General features: G+C 52.4%; 1 protein-coding gene across 1 annotated transcript; it reads left to right on the top strand.

The window, feature by feature from the left end:
* The first annotated feature begins 362 nt into the window (after window positions 1-362).
* Window positions 363-17,073, top strand: Tmem271 (transmembrane protein 271). The gene is made up of 2 exons (XM_047566896.1): window positions 363-2,070; window positions 17,047-17,073. Exon 1 carries the CDS (start codon window positions 487-489, stop codon window positions 1,609-1,611), a length of 1,125 nt encoding a protein of 374 aa, XP_047422852.1. The 5' UTR covers window positions 363-486; the 3' UTR covers window positions 1,612-2,070; window positions 17,047-17,073.
* The last annotated feature ends 505 nt before the right edge of the window (window positions 17,074-17,578 follow it).

A 17,578-nucleotide genomic window follows, 5' to 3' on the forward strand; every position in this document is an offset into this window, starting at 1 on the left:
TCCGGGAGAGATAGACCGGGGTGGGGTGGCGTTCCCAAAGCGGCGGGCACTGGGTTGGGGCATCAGCAGGGGGAGGGCAGAAAAGCTGAGACGAGGCGGCAAGAGGCGCCTCTTCTTGGGCGGGGCAGAGGGGCGTCCTGGGGGCGGCCGGGGGCTGGGGAGAGTGGAGGGGGGCGGCGCCAGGGCGAGGCGCTCGGGGCCGCGGGCGGGTGGGGGGGCACGCGTCCGGGAGGGGCGCCACGGGCTGGGGAGGGGGCGCGCGCGCCCTGCGGTGCTCGGCGCCGCCTCGGTTCCCGGCGCGGGGTCGCGGCGGCGGGAGGCGGAGGATGCGGGCTCCGGCGGCGGTGGCGCGGGACCGGGAGGACGCGGGAGGATGAGGAGGAGGCCGGCGGTCCGGCCGCGCGGCGCCGGGAGGAGGCGCAGGCGGCGGGGGCGGCGGCGGGCGGCGGCGGGCGCGCGGGGTGCGGGCCGGCTCGGGCGCGGAGGATGAAGTGGAGCGTCCGCGGGGCCTGCGCCGCGCTCTCCTCCTGCCTGCTGCTCGCCTGCGCACTCAGCGCCGCCGCCGTCGGCCTTAAGTGCTTCTCTCTGGGCTCGGAGCTGCGCGGGGAGCCGTTCCGACTGGGGGCTGCCGCCGGCGCCTTCTACTCGGGGCTGCTACTGGCTGCTGGCCTCTCACTGCTCGGCGCCGCCCTGCTCTGCTGCGGGCCCCGGGACGCGCCCCTTGCCGGGCCGGGACCGGGGCCAGGCCCAAGGCTAGGGGTTCCCGCGGCTCCCGAGGGCGCTCCGGAGGCCGCACCGGGCGAGGCGGGGGCGGCGGCGGGGCCCCCGGGGCCGGTGAACAGCCAGAACCTGCTGCTGTTGGGCGTCCTGGTCTTCATGCTCGGGGTCCTGAGCGCCTTCGCGGGCGCCGTGATCGACGGCGACACGGTGTCGCTGGTGGAACGCAAGTACTCCCATTACTGCCTGCCCCCGCGCGCTCCCGCCGCGGTCCCCAGCCCCGCAGCAGCGGCCCCGGGCCCGGCCCCAGGGGCGCCGCGCTCCCGCAGCACCCTGGACAGCGCCACGTCCGCCAAGTGCCGCCAGCTCAAGGACTACCAGCGCGGCCTGGTGCTCTCTACCATCTTCAACTCGCTCGAGTGTCTGCTGGGCCTGCTCAGCCTTCTGCTAGTCAAGAACTACAAGTCGTCGCAGGCCCGGAGGGGCCGGCGCGGCCGGCGGAGGGCAGGTCGGGCCCTGGCGCGGCCCCGTGGCATCCCTGGGCTCCGTGCGCAGCCGCCATCCTCCCGCGCTCGGCGAGGACGGCGGGGTCGGCGGGGACGACGGCTGCAGCCACGGCCGAGCGAGGCCTCCATCCTGTCCCCGGAGGAGTCCGACTTCGCTGCCCCCGGGGACTGCGCGGGCTTCGCGGCGCACCACGCAGTGTCCTACATTAACGTGGGTGTCTTCCACGCGTTCGACGAGGCGGGCGTGGAGGTGTGCTGCGGCGGACACCCGTCGGTGGAGCTGCCCGGGTACGCGCCCTCGGACCCCGACCTCAACGCCTCCTACCCGTACTGTTGCCGACCGCCCTGTGAGGCGGCGCGCCCCTGGGAGCCGAGGCGGGCCTGCTGAGTCCCAGGCCGGGTCCCTGCACTCACGCCTCCCGCTAGAGCCCAGGGGAGGGTCCCAAGCCAGGCCTCGCGGGAGCAACAGCTCCGTGACAACTGGACAGTCCACCAGTATTATCGTTTCTGTGTCCAGGACGTTTCTCTTCTGTGTCGTTCGTATCCGGATTCCATTTAAAGTTTACAATAAATGTTTTGGGTCGGCCTGCCGGATGCACTTCTTTTTGGCAAGTCGGTTCCCTGGGGCTGCGGTGAGGTCCCGGAGCGCGCGCAGGGAGCGTGATTTCCTTCGAGGACCTCGGCTGAGCTACAGACAAAAGCCGCGGTCCTGTAGGAACCCAAGGAGAAGGTGCCGCCGGGCAGCAACACTGCGACCCCATGTGCCTGCTTCAGCCGACACTTTCTTACTGTAAAGCTCTCCATAAACAGTGACAATGTTCGGTAAATTTATTGCAATTTGAAGTTGGTGAGTTCCTTTATTAAATTAATCGCTGTGTTACTGGAGAATGTTCATCAACTTGGAGTTAGAGGGTGTCTACACGCAAACGAGCATGGGAGGAATGGCCGCACTGGGTCAGGACCTGTGTTCTGCCAGCTGTTGGCTCAGTCTGCCTGTCTCTGAGCTAGCTCGCTGAGTGTGCAGACACTGATACCAGACACTTTCATTCTGTTTTTGGAAACTGGCTGTGTGGTTTCTGCTGCAAAGCAGTAGAATTTATTTTTGGTTAATACATATGAACAATCTAATCCTATTTTGGAAAATCACAGTCATAGTTTTTCTGCAAAGATAATTTTCCTGTAAACTCATTACTCTGGTAATTTTGAATATAGCATTTCATCTAAAATATACCCCTTAAATAGCCTTAATGAATGTGAAGGTCATACTTTTAAACTAAACTAGGATGTGTGTGTGCATGTTTGCACAACGTGGAATGAACTTCATATGACGGCGCAGTGTGTGTCCATCCTTCTGCGGGGCCGGCTGCTAGTCTTGGAAAAAGGTTATCTGACTTCCTTGTGCCTGGAATCTTTGTGTCGAGCCAGGGAGTTGACTGATCAGCTGGGAGCAGAGTCCCACCCTGGTCCCAAAGTGTGTGTCCTCTGCAGTTGGGAGTAGGGGACAGTATACTCTACCGTGTAGGCACCAGCATGAAGCACTTGGGATGAAGGGAGTCAGGGAGATTGTGTAATATCTTCATGGTGTGCAGGAGTCCACTTCTGTGAAAAAGTTGAAATTTAAGGATAGTGTACAGTTTCTGGGTGCAGGCTCTGAGGTAGGACCTCTCCTCAGCCCCCAGGTACCCTGTCCAGAGCTCCCCTGCACCGCTGGTGAACCAGTCCCATCTGGGACCTGGCTGGGCTGCCTTGACCTTTTCCCTCTCAGTGTGCTAACTGTGGAGGTGCAAGCCTGTCCCACTGATGCTCAGTCAGTTCCTGCGAAACTTGGGGTTCTGATCAAGAGGCAGCAAGTCCAGTCCTCACCCGGCTGTACTGAAGCTGCCCCAGGAAAAGGAATGGCTCTCAACCAGCTTACTGGGTTCTCATGCACAGGGCACTGCCCGTATCAGCCCTGTGCTGTCCTGGGGGCAGGGTGAGCAAAAGCGTTCAGCCTGACTTGCTGGTCCTATTGTTGGTTTATTTGACCCCTTCTGCCCCAGGACAAGCATCCCTCTGGCCATTGGCCTAAGCAGAAATGTCCCAAGTGCAGCACAAAGTGACCTAAACCACTTCCATATCTACCTAATTCAAATCCACATGGCAGGTGTTTTCTATTGGGAGCAGAGCCTTCCTGAGGCAGCCAGGCCCCTCCACCTGCTGGGTGAGCACAGGGTCCTCCCTGTAGAACAGTTGCCTTGACAAACCAGAGGACGTGTAATCAGTGCCCACCTTTGTGTTTTCTGAGCTGTTTTGTCTTACATGCTTTATACAGCTCAACATGTCAAATGCCTTATGGAGCTTTCAAATTTGCTATCGGTCAGGTCTCTAAAGTTTCAGGCTTTCCTTGGGGTAAAGCAGACAACTAAAGGATAGGGAAGGCAGGTCCTGCAGCCAGGGACTGGTGCAAGAGGGTGTCATCTGTGTCCTGAGCCCTGGGGCAGCAGGGGGACCTGGGGTGCAGGAGGGAGGGCATTTCCCCAGCCTTAGGTGAGCTAGCCTCTTCCCCAGGACCAGCACACTAGGTGGGCCAGTTCAAGACTGAGCTTCCCAACTCCACAGAAACAGTAAGCTCTACTTTCACAGAGCTGGATGTGAGATGTGGGGTATCAAGTCATCATTTTTATGGTTTATTAGAGAAAACAGAATCCCACTCTCCCTAAACTCAGATGTAACAAAGATCAGCTCTCAGGGAAGGAGTGGAGGGTGTGGAAGCCACCTTGCCTCCTGATTGGACTAACTTCCTGTTGCCCCTTGACACTCCACTCCTGGCTGCAGGTTTTGCATATGTTGGTTCTGCTTTTCTGGAATGTTCAGTTAGCCACTCAGAACTGAATTGTGCTACCTAGAAAATAAGGCCAGCTCTTGACCCTTCTTCAAGTGGGTCTTATTCTGCTTCCTGCCAGGAGTTTTAGGATGATAAAATGCCAAAATTAAACACACATTCTAGCATCTTTCCGAAGGCTGAACGTGTGTTTGTGAGTCATTATTTATCATAAAGGTGCGATCTGGTTCAGCAGGAGTGCACTGCGAATGTGGGCAGGGTCTAGAGCTGAAGGGCCACGTTAATAAAGGTAACATAATGCTGTGCACGAAACTGGGCAGTGAACTCCCAGCGAGTCATGTTTCCTTAGGCTCAGCAAACCTTTAGATATCTGGGTTTTCATGCCCTTCCTTAGTCAGAGGGGGAAGACAGGTGGGGTTCTCTGCCCTGGGTACCTTTAACCTGAGCCACAAAACTGAGCTTTTGAATGAAAATTCAATTAAACAATCATTTAAATTGAAAAATCAGTCAGATGGTCGGTTGATGTGCATGTGAAGAGCTTACAGCTGAGGTTCTGACCCCTGGCTAGAGCCTTGGTGCAGTGCAGGAGGAGCTGTGAGCACAGGTGCACAAGTGTGCATGAGTGTGCATGCCGCCACCAGTACCTGCACACATCCTCAGGCACTGCACAGACGCGCACATGCAGGCATACGGACACGATGAATACACGCGTGTGCACACACACATGGCCTCCTGGGCAGTGTCTGAGGGCCAGGACAGCAGCTGTGCCAGGGGAACTCAAGTGGAACCCATCCAGGGCCACGAGCTGGCCTTGCTGCCCCTGCTTTGGCATCACATGCAGGACAAGCCTAAGGGGAACTACCCCGGGGCCCCAGCAGTTGTTGAGCCACTGGCCACATCTGGAGGACAGGCAGGTGGGGCCGGCAAATGGGGCTGGCAGGTTAGTCTGGGCAGGTAAGAACAAGAAGGTGGGCTGGGCAGGGAGGACAGAAAGGTGGGGTCAGGCAGGTGGACAGCCCCTGGTCTTGGGCAGTGCAGCTCAGTGTGTCATGACAGAGAGTATGTTGGGGCCTAGGTAAGAAGGAGGCTGCCAGGCTGCATCCCTAGACTCCTTGCAGGTGTGGGGTTGGGACGTTACCATGCAGGACTCTACACCCTCTCTGCACCCTCTTCCTCCATCCTCCAAGGGCCTGGCACCTATGCAAGTGGACAAAGGCCATGGTCCTGCAGTGCCCTCCAGGTCATGATCTCCCCAAGGCATGTTTTATCACTGAAATAGGAAAGTAGGGAACAGTAGAGGCCTGAGAAGTGACCTCTGGCAGCCGAACAGTCATCAACCGAATGTAGACCCATGTCCCTTCTTCTTGTCTGAGAAAGACAGCAACCTGATGTGAACAGGTTTAATTTCCTGATGATCCAACGTCTTGACCTAATTTGCTGTTCTGTAGTACTGTAACCAACAGAAAAAAAAAACAGTAACAAAATGGAAAACATAATTTAAATTAGCAAAATGGAACACAAGGATCCTTGTGTCCTCTGCTTGAACCCTCCTGGGCAGCCCTGGGTGGCAGGAGAGCCTGGTGGTCCTGACAGTTGTCCACCAGCCTCTGCATTTTGGAGGTCCTGGAGGAGCCCGTTACAGGCAGTTTCCCCTGGAGAGGCCCTGATCTGATACACATTTCGCCTTTTTGTCAGCCATTGGTCCTCAGTGGAACGTCACTGTCAGATCAATAAAACCTGTTTTAAAAACATAGTATACTTCGGATTCATGCTTTTCTGGCTACTGTCCTGTTTCTGACTGACCATATGAAAAGTGGCCAGATGCCCACATGCTGCAGGTGGGAGGTAGAAGTGAGCTCGCTTTTTCTGGGCCCTTTGCTGGTTCTCTCCTCAGTGGTGCTGGGCCCCTGGTTGCCTTGCCTTGGACAGCTGGCTCCTATCTTCCCACCCTCAGGCCCTGGAGCACCTGCCAACTGCCATGGAGGGCAGGCTTTGCCTCCCCTTTGATGTGATGCTAGTTCCCTGCTAATCTCACTTACTGTCACTACCACACCACTTGGTGCAGCATTACCTGAACATGTCAGGTCATGTGACCACACTCAGAAGCATGCAAGAAGGAGGGGAACCATCCTGCCAGCTTTTATGTGGGTGCTCTAGGGATGGGAGGAGCCAACAAGAGCTACCAGGTGCGGCACCAGGAAGAGGTGAGGTGCAGTTGCTGGGATACAGGAGGTGGGAGTGAGGAGGTGGGATGCAGGAGGTGGGGTGCAGGTGCTGGGATGCAGGTGCTGGGATGCAGGAGGTGGGGTGCAGGTGCTGGGATGCAGGTGCTGGGATGCAGGAGGTGGGGTGCAGGTGCTGGGATGCAGGAAGTGAGCTGCAGGAGGTGGGGTGCAGGTGCTGGGATGGAGGAGGTAGAGGCAGGTGCTGGGATATGGGAGGTGCAGGCAGGTGCTGGGGTGCAGGAGGTGGGATTCAGGAGGGTGGGTACATGGGGTGGGAGGCAAGAGGTGGGATTCACTTGATAAGAGTGAACATTGTAGGATGTACTGTACCCATGGTTTTGTTTTCTCCAATTTCAGTTACCTTGGTCAACTTCAGTTGAAAATGTATTAAATGGAAAGTAGTAAATGGAAAATTCCAGAGTGATGCAGCCCATAAGTTTTAAATTATGCTCCTTTCTGGGTAGCATGATGAAACCTTGCACCATCCCACTCTTTCCTGCCTGGGACATGAATCACTCCTTTGTCCAGCATATCCCCATGTCCACTCTACCCACCCGTTAATCACTCAGTAGCTATCTCAGTTATCAGGTGAACTGTCGCATCACACCGCTTGTGTTCCAGGATTAATATTTTATTTAATAATGGCCCCAAAGTTTAAGAGTGGTATAGCTGGCAACTAGGACATGCCAAAGAGAAACTGTAAAATGCTTCCTTGAAGAGAAAAGGTGAAAGTTCTTGATTCCAGAAAAGAAAAACATCATATTCTAAGATCCACAGTAAGAATAAATCTATTCATGAAACCATGAAGAAGGAAAGAAATTCCTGCTAGTTTTGCTGTTGCACCTGCTAAATTTATGGTGATGGTATGTGGTAAGTGCTTAATTTAGATGAAAAAGGCATTAAATGTGTGGGTAGAAGATATGAACAGAAAACAGTTCCAACCGACGGCGAAGCGTTCTCTTCCAGAAAGCACTGAGCTGACGCGAGGATACTTCAGGAAGGAATTCCCCGGAAGGAATGACAGCTAACCATTTGCCGCAAATAAGGGTGTCTAGCTTTGAGCTGAAATCAGTTACTTTTGTTAATCTCTTACTGCACTTAACTTATAAATTTGAATTCATCATGGGTATATATATGAAAATGTGAATAACACATTTTTATGGTTTGGTACCCTAGGAACATATCGTATGGATAAAGGGAGACTGATGTACATGGTGGAATGTCATGGGCAGGATGCAGGAGGTAGGGTGCAGGGGATGAAATGTACATGGTGGGAAGCAGGAGGTGGGGTACAGGAGGTGGAGGGAGGAGGTGGGATGCAGGAGGGGGGAAGGAGGAGGGAGGAAGGAGGAGTGGGGAGGGAGGAGGTGGGAGACAGGTGCTGGGAGGCAGGAGGTGGGGTACAGGAACTGGGAGGCAGGAGGTGGGAGGCAGGAGGCGGGAGGCAGGAGGCGGGAGGCAGGAGGTGGTGAAGGGATGGATGAGGCACAGGTACCTACCCTGAGGAAGCAAGGGCTTTCAGAGTGCACACAGAGTGCTTTATGGTCCAAAATACTTGGGTTCTGGCAGTACCTAGGATGTTCATTCACCAAAAGCGCTCATAGCAGCTGTTGTGTCCTGGCTTCAGTGGGGAAGGGGGACTTCTGCTCTCACCAGTGTAGGAATGGGCAATGTCCCCCTCCCCCAGAAAGTACCCGTCTCTCTGGGTTGGGTGCTGGAACAACTCCTGGGGCCACAGGTACAGGCATGAAGGAAATCCTCCCTGTGTTGTTGGACAAGGCCAGTGCGTGTCAGACCAGGGTGTTCACGGTCCTGAATAGACATGCCGGATGAGTGGCCTAAACAAGGAAGAAATATTAAAAGCAGCCATGTGAGGGGGAAAACCCTGAGGCCTTCCAGAGATTCCTATTCCAGCTGAGCAGGTTCCACTGGGCAGAAGGCCTGAGCAAGGGCTGCTCTGGACAGGCTGCTTCCCCAGGAAGAGATGCCTGGATTCCTGGGGCCTGCCAGCCTCAGGCAGGGCAGAAGCTCAGAGGCAGCTCCAACCTGTTCAAGTTATGAGCTCCCAGCTGGAGATCATTGTCACTCAGATTCCCACATTCCCCAAATCCCTTTGCCACAAGGCTTCCTACACGGTTGTCCCCCTCTCCATGGGAACAGGTACGACCTTGGAGGGTCTTGGAGGCCTGGTGGTGACAGCCCTCTTGCTTGGGTAGCCTAACTTGGGTTATTTTTTCCTTAAGTGCGTGATTTCGCGCTCTCCCACACTGAAGCTTGCCCGCGCCGTGCAACCACCCACACATGCTGCTGCTCCTGCTGGCGCCCACACTCCCTCTCTGCCATCCTTCTCCATTCCTCAAGGCTGGGCTGCGACAGGGAGGGCTCTGCACCCTGTCTAGGCTCAAGCAGCAGTGCCCTTAGATGCTTGTCACTGGGCGAAGGAGAGGGCACCATTTACTGAGGACCCTGCAGGAGCCCTGGGATCTCCCTATGTGGCCAGTGTGGCCTGGACGTCAGCTCCTCACAACTAATGGTCCGGAGGGCGTACCTCAGGGGCCCTGCATGCTGAATGGTCACTTCCCTGGGGAAGACTGGGCTTAGAGCAGCGCCTGTGCTCTGTGGGGCTGGACTGAGTCTTGCTGCATGCACTGTGAGTTCCGGGCTGAGTCTTGCTGCACGCACTGTGAGTTCCGGGCTGAGTCTTGCTGCACGCACTGTGAGTTCCGGGCTGAGTCTTGCTGCACGCACTGTGAGTTCCGGGCTGAGTCTTGCTGCACGCACTGTGAGTTCCGGGCTGAGTCTTGCTGCATGCACTGTGAGTTCCGGGCTGAGTCTTGCTGCATGCACTGTGAGTTCCGGGCTGAGTCTTGCTGCATGCACTGTGAGTTCTGGGCTGAGTCTTGCTGCATGCACTGTGAGTTCTGGGCTGAGTCTTGCTGCATGCACTGTGAGTTCTGGGCTGAGTCTTGCTGCATGCACTGTGAGTTCTGGGCTGAGTCTTGCTGCATGCACTGTGAGTTCTGGGCTGAGTCTTGCTGCATGCACTGTGAGTTCTGGGCTGAGTCTTGCTGCATGCACTGTGAGTTCTGGGCTGAGTCTTGCTGCATGCACTGTGAGTTCAGTTGCTCTCCTGGGGTCTGAGACAAAGCAGGACTGAGGCTCGGCCCTGGGTGGTGTGTGGGAGCTTTGTAACTCAGGTGGCAGGTGGGCAGATCACATCCTTGCTGCTGCTTCCTGCTCACTGTCCAGCTTCCATGCTCCAGATCCCTAATGCAGCCTTCTCCCCAAACTCAACATGTTCCTTCTCAGATGACTGACTCACCCGAGCCCACCCACTCTGGAGTCCTGCCCTGGGATCCCTGCACACATCTGTCACCAAGTCCTTCAGCTTAGCACTCTCCGAGGATTGACCTCACAGTCTTCACCAGCAGCTGTCAATCAGAGCCAGCACAGCCAGAAGCCCGAATGCCAGGGTGCCTGTCTGCAGTGCCTCCCCTAATTCAGGCCCCCACGCCCCATCCTGGGAGAACTGGAGGACAGAGAGGCTTCACATTCTTTGTTTCATTCTGAGTCTGGAAGTGAGTCCTGTGTTACATGTAGAACATACTCCCTGCGAACCAGCTGTATTTTGCATGCTGCAAGTCACGTGGGGCCAGTGACTGCTGACCACCAGTCTGGAACTGCCTCTTGGGTTTTGAATTAGGACACATCTTGAGCACAGAGTGCACAACGTAACACAGGTGCCTGAGCTACCCATTGGCACTGTCATCAAAATCCAGACATCTAAAATCTGAAGTTTAGACTTCTTTCCCTTACTTGGTCCACGTGTCTTTTATCTTTAAAGATTAGGTAGCCTGAGCTCCCCGACATCTTTCCGAAGCCTGCAGTCACCACACAGCTGATGGTGTGCTCTTCCCCAGGCCTGTTTCTGGGCTCTGCATAATCAAGAGTGCCCACAATGCTACATTGCATTCTTTGCACTTGGAACACCATGGGAGTGCAGCACACTGTATTTAATATGCTTTTTGTATTCAACATTGCCATTCTGAGACTCACGTGGCCTGTGTGACTGACAACTGTCACTGGCTCACTTGTTCTGATGTGCCTCCCGTTGTTCTGTGTCCCCTGTGGAGAGGCTCTCAGCACATTTCCTTTTTCATTATTATAATTGGTACTGCAGTGAAGAGCCATTGCCTGTTGCTATGGTCTGGATGTGGTTGGGCCTGTTCCCCAAAGGTTCCTGTATGAGAAGCTCAGTCCCTAGGGTGGCTGTAGAAAGAGGTGTGGTACCTTTAAGAGCTGGGGTTAGTACAAGGTCCTGAGGTCACTAAGGTTCCTTACCCTCAGATGGGAGCTGGTCTCTCAAGAAGGTTGTTATAAGAAGATCAATCCTGGTTCTCCCTGCCTCTTGCTCCTATCTGTCCATGTGGGCTCTGCCTCTCATACCTGCCCCACTCTGATGCCATCTGCCATGTTGTGATGCAGCACAAGAAATCAGCAAATGCTGGCCTCACATCATCTCCAAAACTGTGAGCTAAGTAACCTGCCTTTTTGTATAAAGCACCCAGCTTCAGGTAATGTGTTACAGTCACAGAAAACACTAAGCCTCACCTGGGCCCCAGGCCTAGGTGTGGCCAGGGCATGTACATTGGGCTCTGTGGGTGCTGCAGGGTTGCAGTGAACAGAGAAGTTTCAACAGTGCAGGCGTGTGCCTCTCCCTGTGTCCCAGCCTCTGTCGCTCTCAGTACTGTGAGGTGTTGTCTCATCCTCGATTGCATTCCCACGACCACAAGTAAGTGTCTTTCCTGATCATCTAGCGTGTTCTGTGCTCCTATCCTCTTGCTTTCAAAAAATTGCTTTCTTTATTTTGGATTTCATTACCCATTCTCTAGACATGACTTGTCTGTCCATTTCTGTTGCCATAACAAAACAGCTGAGGCTGGGAAACTTATACACTAGAGTAAACTTGCACACTTATACAGTGGTGCTTCTGAAGGCTGGGAAGTCCCAGGTTGCTGGCCAGAGCTGTGGAGCTGAGCCACCCTGGACTGGCTCCAGGAAGAAGAGCAAGAAAGCAAGGAGGGCCAGGCTGGCCCTTCCTGGGTCCCACACCACCATGCACCGACCTGCAGTAATGGCACTGATCTGTCCCTCCAGGAGGTCCCACTTCCAAGCACTGCTGCCTGGGATGGAGTTGAATGTCCTGCCACAGCACCACTTGCCCCCACAGCACAGTCATCTCATTTGGCAAGAAGGCAGTCACATTTATTAAGCTGTCCTGTGAGACCTGTGTTCCAACCATTGAAAGACTTCCTCCTAAAGTCCTCCTTCTTAAAATCCTCCCTTCTGAAGTTCCTCCCTCCTGAAGTTCCTCCCTCCAGAAGTTCCTCCCTCCTTAAGTCCTCCCCCCAGAAGTTCCTTCCTCCTGAAGTTCCTCCCTCCTAAAGTCCCCTTTCTGAAAGTCTTCCATCTTAAAGTTCCTCCCTCCTCAAGTCCTTCCTCCTACAGATATTCCCTCCTTAAGTCCTCCCTACAGAAGTCCTCCCTTCTGGAGTCCTTTCTCCTGAAGTCTTCCCTTCTAAAGTCCTCTCTTCAGTAGTTCTTCCTACTGAAGATTCTCCCTTCTTAAGTCCTCCCTCCAAAAGTCCTCCTTTCTGAAGCCCTTCCAGTTTCAGTTTGCTTTGACCTGTGGGCATTGAGTTCATCCAGGAGGTTACTCTGTTTCCAATGTAAGGCAGAGATCTCATCCTACTGTCATGCATACCTAGGTGTGGTCCTATAGTTGAGGATACCCACGCATACATGCCTTTAGAAAGAAGTTCTGCAGGTGGGAACGTTGGTTGTGCCTCTAGAAATCTACCATTTCCTTCTCCACATTCATGCCTTTCTCTCACATATTGTTATTTTTCTGCTGTTGAAAGTCAGCATATTTCATATCACAAAAGAACTTGAAGTTTGGTAGGTCCTGTGATGGTGGTGGTGTCATGAAATCCTGCAGGCCCTGTGATGGTGATGGTGTCATGGGATCCTTCAGATTCCTTGATAGTGGTGACCTCATGGAATCCCACAGGATCCTTGATGGTGGTGGAGTCATGGAGACTCACTCAGGCCCCGTGATGTTTATGGTGTCATGGAGTCTCACACAGGCCCTGTGATGATGATGGTGTCATGGAGTCCCACAGGCTCCTTGATGGTGGTAGTGTCATGGAATCCCACAGGCCCCTTGATGGTGTGGTGTCATGGAATCCCACAGGCACCTTGATGGTGGTGGTGTCATGGAATCCCACAGGTCCCTTGATGGTGGTGGTGTCATGGAATCCCGCAGGCCCCTTGATGGTGGTGGTGTCATGGAATCCCGCAGGCCCCTTGATGGTGGTGGTGTCATGGAATCCCGCAGGCTCCTTGATGGTGGTGGTGTCATGGAATCCCGCAGGCTCCTTGATGGTGGTGTTGTCATGGAATCCCGCAGGCTCCTTGATGGTGGTGTTGTCATGGAATCCCGCAGGTCCCTTGATGGTGGTGTTGTCATGGAATCCCGCAGGTCCCTTGATGGTGGTGGTGTCATGGAATCCCGCAGGCTCCTTGATGGTGGTGTTGTCATGGAATCCCGCAGGTCCCTTGATGGTGGTGGTGTCATGGAATCCCGCAGGCTCCTTGATGGTGGTGTTGTCATGGAATCCCACAGGTCCCTTGATGGTGGTGTTGTCATGGAATCCCGCAGTCCCGATGATGGTGATGGTGTGACGGAGACCCACAGGTCCCATGATGGTGACGTGGTAATGGTGTCATGGAGTCCTACAGCCTTTTATGAGTTTGCAGGATTGTCTCTGGATGCAGTTCAGTGTTAATTGTCTTTTACAACATTTTGTTTTTGCTTCTGTTGATTCAAAGACTGTGAATGACCTGGTATTCTGAGTTTGTAACCAACTACATTGCTAAATTTTCTTCTCCTTTCTGGTATTTTTTTTTCTTTTGTTTCCTACATCTTCCTTGAGAAATGACTTTTGTGTCTTCCTCTCTAAGCCTTGGGTGGTTTTCTGGTCTTGGTGTTCTTGTCAGCCCCTCTACCCTCAAGCAGAGGTAGCTATAGCCTCGGTGCTCCTGGGTTCAGTCCCCAGGATATGGAGTTGCTGGGAATCTTGGTAGAGATCTTTTAACGAACTGAGGAAGTTTTCTTCTCTTTCATTTGCTGAGTATTATTGTTAATCAGAAATGGATATTGAATGCGGTCAGTGTTTCTGCTCACCTGTTGTTTTTTCTCTGGATCAATCTGTTCATGTAGTAATCATACCAATGTACACTTCAATTTTAGGTCAGACTCATGCTGCATGGGGTGTGGAGGCCCCCACTTCTCTCTCCAGAGGGAGGGTGCACGTGCACCTTCTGCTTCCTGCTCCCGCCTCAGCTGGGCTTGCTGTCTCCCCATGGTTCCAGCACTGCCTTCCTGGAGCTGTGAACCTCTGTGGAGAGAGTTTGCTGTCCGCTGCTTCGTGAGTCTAAATGTCCACCCAGTGGCTCTGTAGTGTTTCCCACTGTGATTTTCTTCCCTTTTCCCTCAGCATTAACAGCTAACTGGCAGAATGTCATCCAGGGTTTTGGCAGAGGGAAACTGACCTTTCACTGAGCTCCAGGGTGCTGGGGGGTCTAGGGATTCTTCCTCATGCCACCATGTCCCTGTCCCTCCGAATGTGGTCTCTGCAGTCAGCTCTGGGCCTCCCTTCCCTCCTCTCAAGTCCCTTGCACACGGCTTCCCTGTGTCTGCCCCAGTGACCAGCCCTCTGTGTGTCCACCCTGAGGTCACTGTCCTGTGCCTGCCAGAGACCTACCTCTGTGGGCCAGCCACCTCTGCTCCCCACTGGGTGTGGCCACCTGACCCCCATTCCTCCCTCCATCAGAGGTGCTGGGAGTTGCTGCCCTTGGAGTCGGAGGACGAAGCCCTCTGGCTTGCAGTGCTGACAGTGTGACTGTGGACTCTATGCCTTTTGCTCGCACCATGGAATGTGAGCTGTGCTGGCTCTTGGTGTTGGCAGCGTGTGTCTACTTCCCTCAGCTGGCATTCGAGGGAACCCTTCACTTTGGAACTACAGCTTTGGTTCTGGGAGGGCTGTCTTATTTTATTTATCTAACGATTCTCCCTATTTTTTCTGTTCTGCACTGTTCTGCTACTGGGGCCCTGCACTCTGGGTTGCAACCCTCCATTCTCTTTGTTCCTCTCTCCTATTTTCCTGTACCTACCTTTTTTCTGCCTAATGTTTCCCAAAGGCCTATGAACTGAGGCTTGGTCCACAGGGTGACAGTGCTAGGAGGAGGTGGGGCCCGGTGGGTGGTCCTTGGTCCCTAGGGCTTCCCTTGAAAGGACCATGGGACCCTGGTTCCCCCATGTGCTCCGTTATGTGCCAGCCAGGAGGCGAGGGGCTCTGCTCCCCCTGGGCTCCTTCTGTGATGTGCCGACTCTCCAAAGCACCACAGCCATGGAGCCAACAGAAACCTCTAAAATTGAAACCTCTGAAATTGTGAGCCAAGATAAATTTTTTCTCTTATCAACTGATTATCTTAGGCATTTCATTATAGTGATGGAAAACTGACTAAAACAGAAAGCTCATACCAAGAAGTGGGGCCTTTGTGGTTACTAGATGCTTGATGATGTGGAAGAGCCTTTGGAATTGGTTTTCAGGAGGAATTTAGAAGAGTTTGAAGGAGTAGACTAGAGAAAGCCTGAAATGCTATCATCAGAGCTTATCAGGAATTCTGGTGAGAACTCAGAAGACCAGAATTCTGATAGTAATATGGACAGCAGAGGCCAGATTCATGAGATTTCAGATGGAAGTGAAAACTCCCCTGGGAACTGGATTAAAGGCCACCTGCGTGACTCATGGCAAAGAACTTGATGGCATTTGTCCATGCCCTGAGACTTCATGGGAGGTTGAGCTTTAGAGTGACAGGTTTTGAGGGAATTCAAGATGGCAGGCCAGGGGGAGGCTATATTTCCAGTCACTCTGTGGCTCAGGATCCAAGCAGCAGGAGTACTGCTTCTTAGTGAGTTGGGTGAAAGAGGGAATTCACTGAAACTCAATATCAAACAGTCAGTCTCTTAGAGACTCAGAAATTCAGGTGCGTTGAACAAAGAACAAGAGCGAGCACACTGGGGCCAAGCTGGTTGCAGAGGCGAGGGAAAACACAGAGAGAAGCCCCATGGACAGATCTGGCACAGGAAAATCTGTAGATCAGAGAAGCGGCCTAGACTTAGCTGATCCAGAGGCTGCACAGTGAACTGGTGTTTGACAGGTGCTGTTTCTCAACCTGCTACAGAGAGTTGAGGCAGGATCTGTCCCCAAAGTGGCCACGCTGCAGCTTGCTGCAGGAGCTGGGCGGTCATAGCAAACACTGCCTGCTGTCCCGACAAGCGCCTACGATGTGGCCTAGGGTGTACCTAGCTCAACAGGAGTGAAATGGCACAGAGAAGACTGACCCAGGAGAGTCCAAGTCAGAAGCACGGAGGGGAGTGAAACTCACTTTCCCCTTGAGCCTGGAGGCTCTTGTGACCAGCTGAAGAGGGTCAGGAAACTGAACATGTTGATGGGAAATACATTCAGGGACTCAGCCTGGGAAGACTGCATCATGGGCAGTGCAGTGTGTGGGACCTGTGGAGGACTGGCTTACCTGTCCCTCAGGCGTGACTCTCAGGAGCTCCTGAGGTCCAGATTCCCAGCAGAGACTGGCATACATGAAGCCCTATGGCTTTAGAGTTAATCCAAACTCTCCAGAACAAATACCACCCAAAAAAGTTCCAAAGTCCTAATTAGTCCTAATCCCCAGTCAGAGGAACTTCCCTCTTAGAACTTACAGCAGCTCCACCCTGGAAATGCATTGATCTGGTCTCTCCTGACAAAACTCCAACTGACAATATTTCCCATCCCATCCTACCTCATACTGGGGAGAAGAGAAGCTAAGAGCTAAGAGCTTCTCTCTTAGGTCACCACAACTGGCAGTGAGCAATGCAAAAAGAGGTAGGGTTTAACAACAACCAGCCCCTTGCATGTGCATGCCCTCTCTCTCAGTACATAGCCGAAGAAGAAACAGAAAGAAGGGCAGTCGGGCATAGACAGTGATCATCCAATTGTGTCCACCTCAGTGGGGACAATTCTTTCATTTTTCATTAAGAATATTTTTGCTTTTTTATTTTATTTTTTGGTGTTCTTGCTGTGCTGATTGCAGACTTATACACATATACATTTTTTTTTCTAATTTTTAGCCCATTTTACAATAGTTATTTTTCCTTGACTTTTGGTTTGTTTATTTTGTTTTTGTTTCTACCATTTCTGTCTCTCCTTTCTTGTATTACTAGCAGCCAAATTCTCTTGTTCTCTCTTGCTCCCTTTACTTTTTTCTATTTCCCCTCCATCTTTATAGCTATACTTGTACATCTCTTCTGCATTATTTCTGTTCATGTGTGAACACTCTAAACTTTCTTCTACCTTCCTTCACATTTTCTTTTCTCTTAATGAATGCTATTTTACCATAATCTAGAACTATTTGTTTTTGTAACTCCCTCTCTCACCATTTATGTTGTTGCACTTATTATTACTGTGGATGACATAGTTGACACCTGCGGATTGCTTTATGTGCCAGATCTAGTTCATGCCTACTTATTGCTTTTGATGTTGTCAACTGCTAACATCACCATTCCTGTTTTTGTGATCGGTGTTGTGGTCACCAGGTATTCATCTTAATGCTGTATATTGCTTGTTTCAGTGTTCCTATTTGTTTCCCCCCACAGGATAGAGGTTCCTCTGCTGAACCAAATATAGCCAAAAGACAATATATCTTACTCTAAACACAAATTAACCACACTCAACTTCAGCTATACTTTAATGCAAAGAATAGAAGAGACAAATCCCCAAAACAAATGACAAGGTCCCAAATAGAAATGTGGTTGGGGGCACACTCCAGACCCACTCCTACAACAAAAAGAGAGAATTAACACAAAGGCTGTGGATACAAAACCTGTAAGGGATCTCAGGACACTTTGGCAAAAGAAGACTGTACCCTAAAAAGCACTTCCCCCAAGAATGAAAGAAATCCATCCTAACAGATACATAAAACCCAACACAGGAATATAAGTGATGAAAAACCAAGGTAACATGGTGCCTTGTAAAGTTCATAATTAATATTTAAGTGGATAAAATATCACATAAAAAATTCAAAAGAATGATTGTAAGAATTATCAAGGAACTTCAAGAGAACACAGAACAACTGAATGAATTAAGCAAGTCAGTACAGAATATGAATGAGAAATTCAGAGACATTGA

Source organism: Sciurus carolinensis, chromosome 10 (genome assembly GCF_902686445.1).
Source record: "Sciurus carolinensis chromosome 10, mSciCar1.2, whole genome shotgun sequence".
NCBI lineage: Eukaryota > Metazoa > Chordata > Mammalia > Rodentia > Sciuridae > Sciurus > Sciurus carolinensis.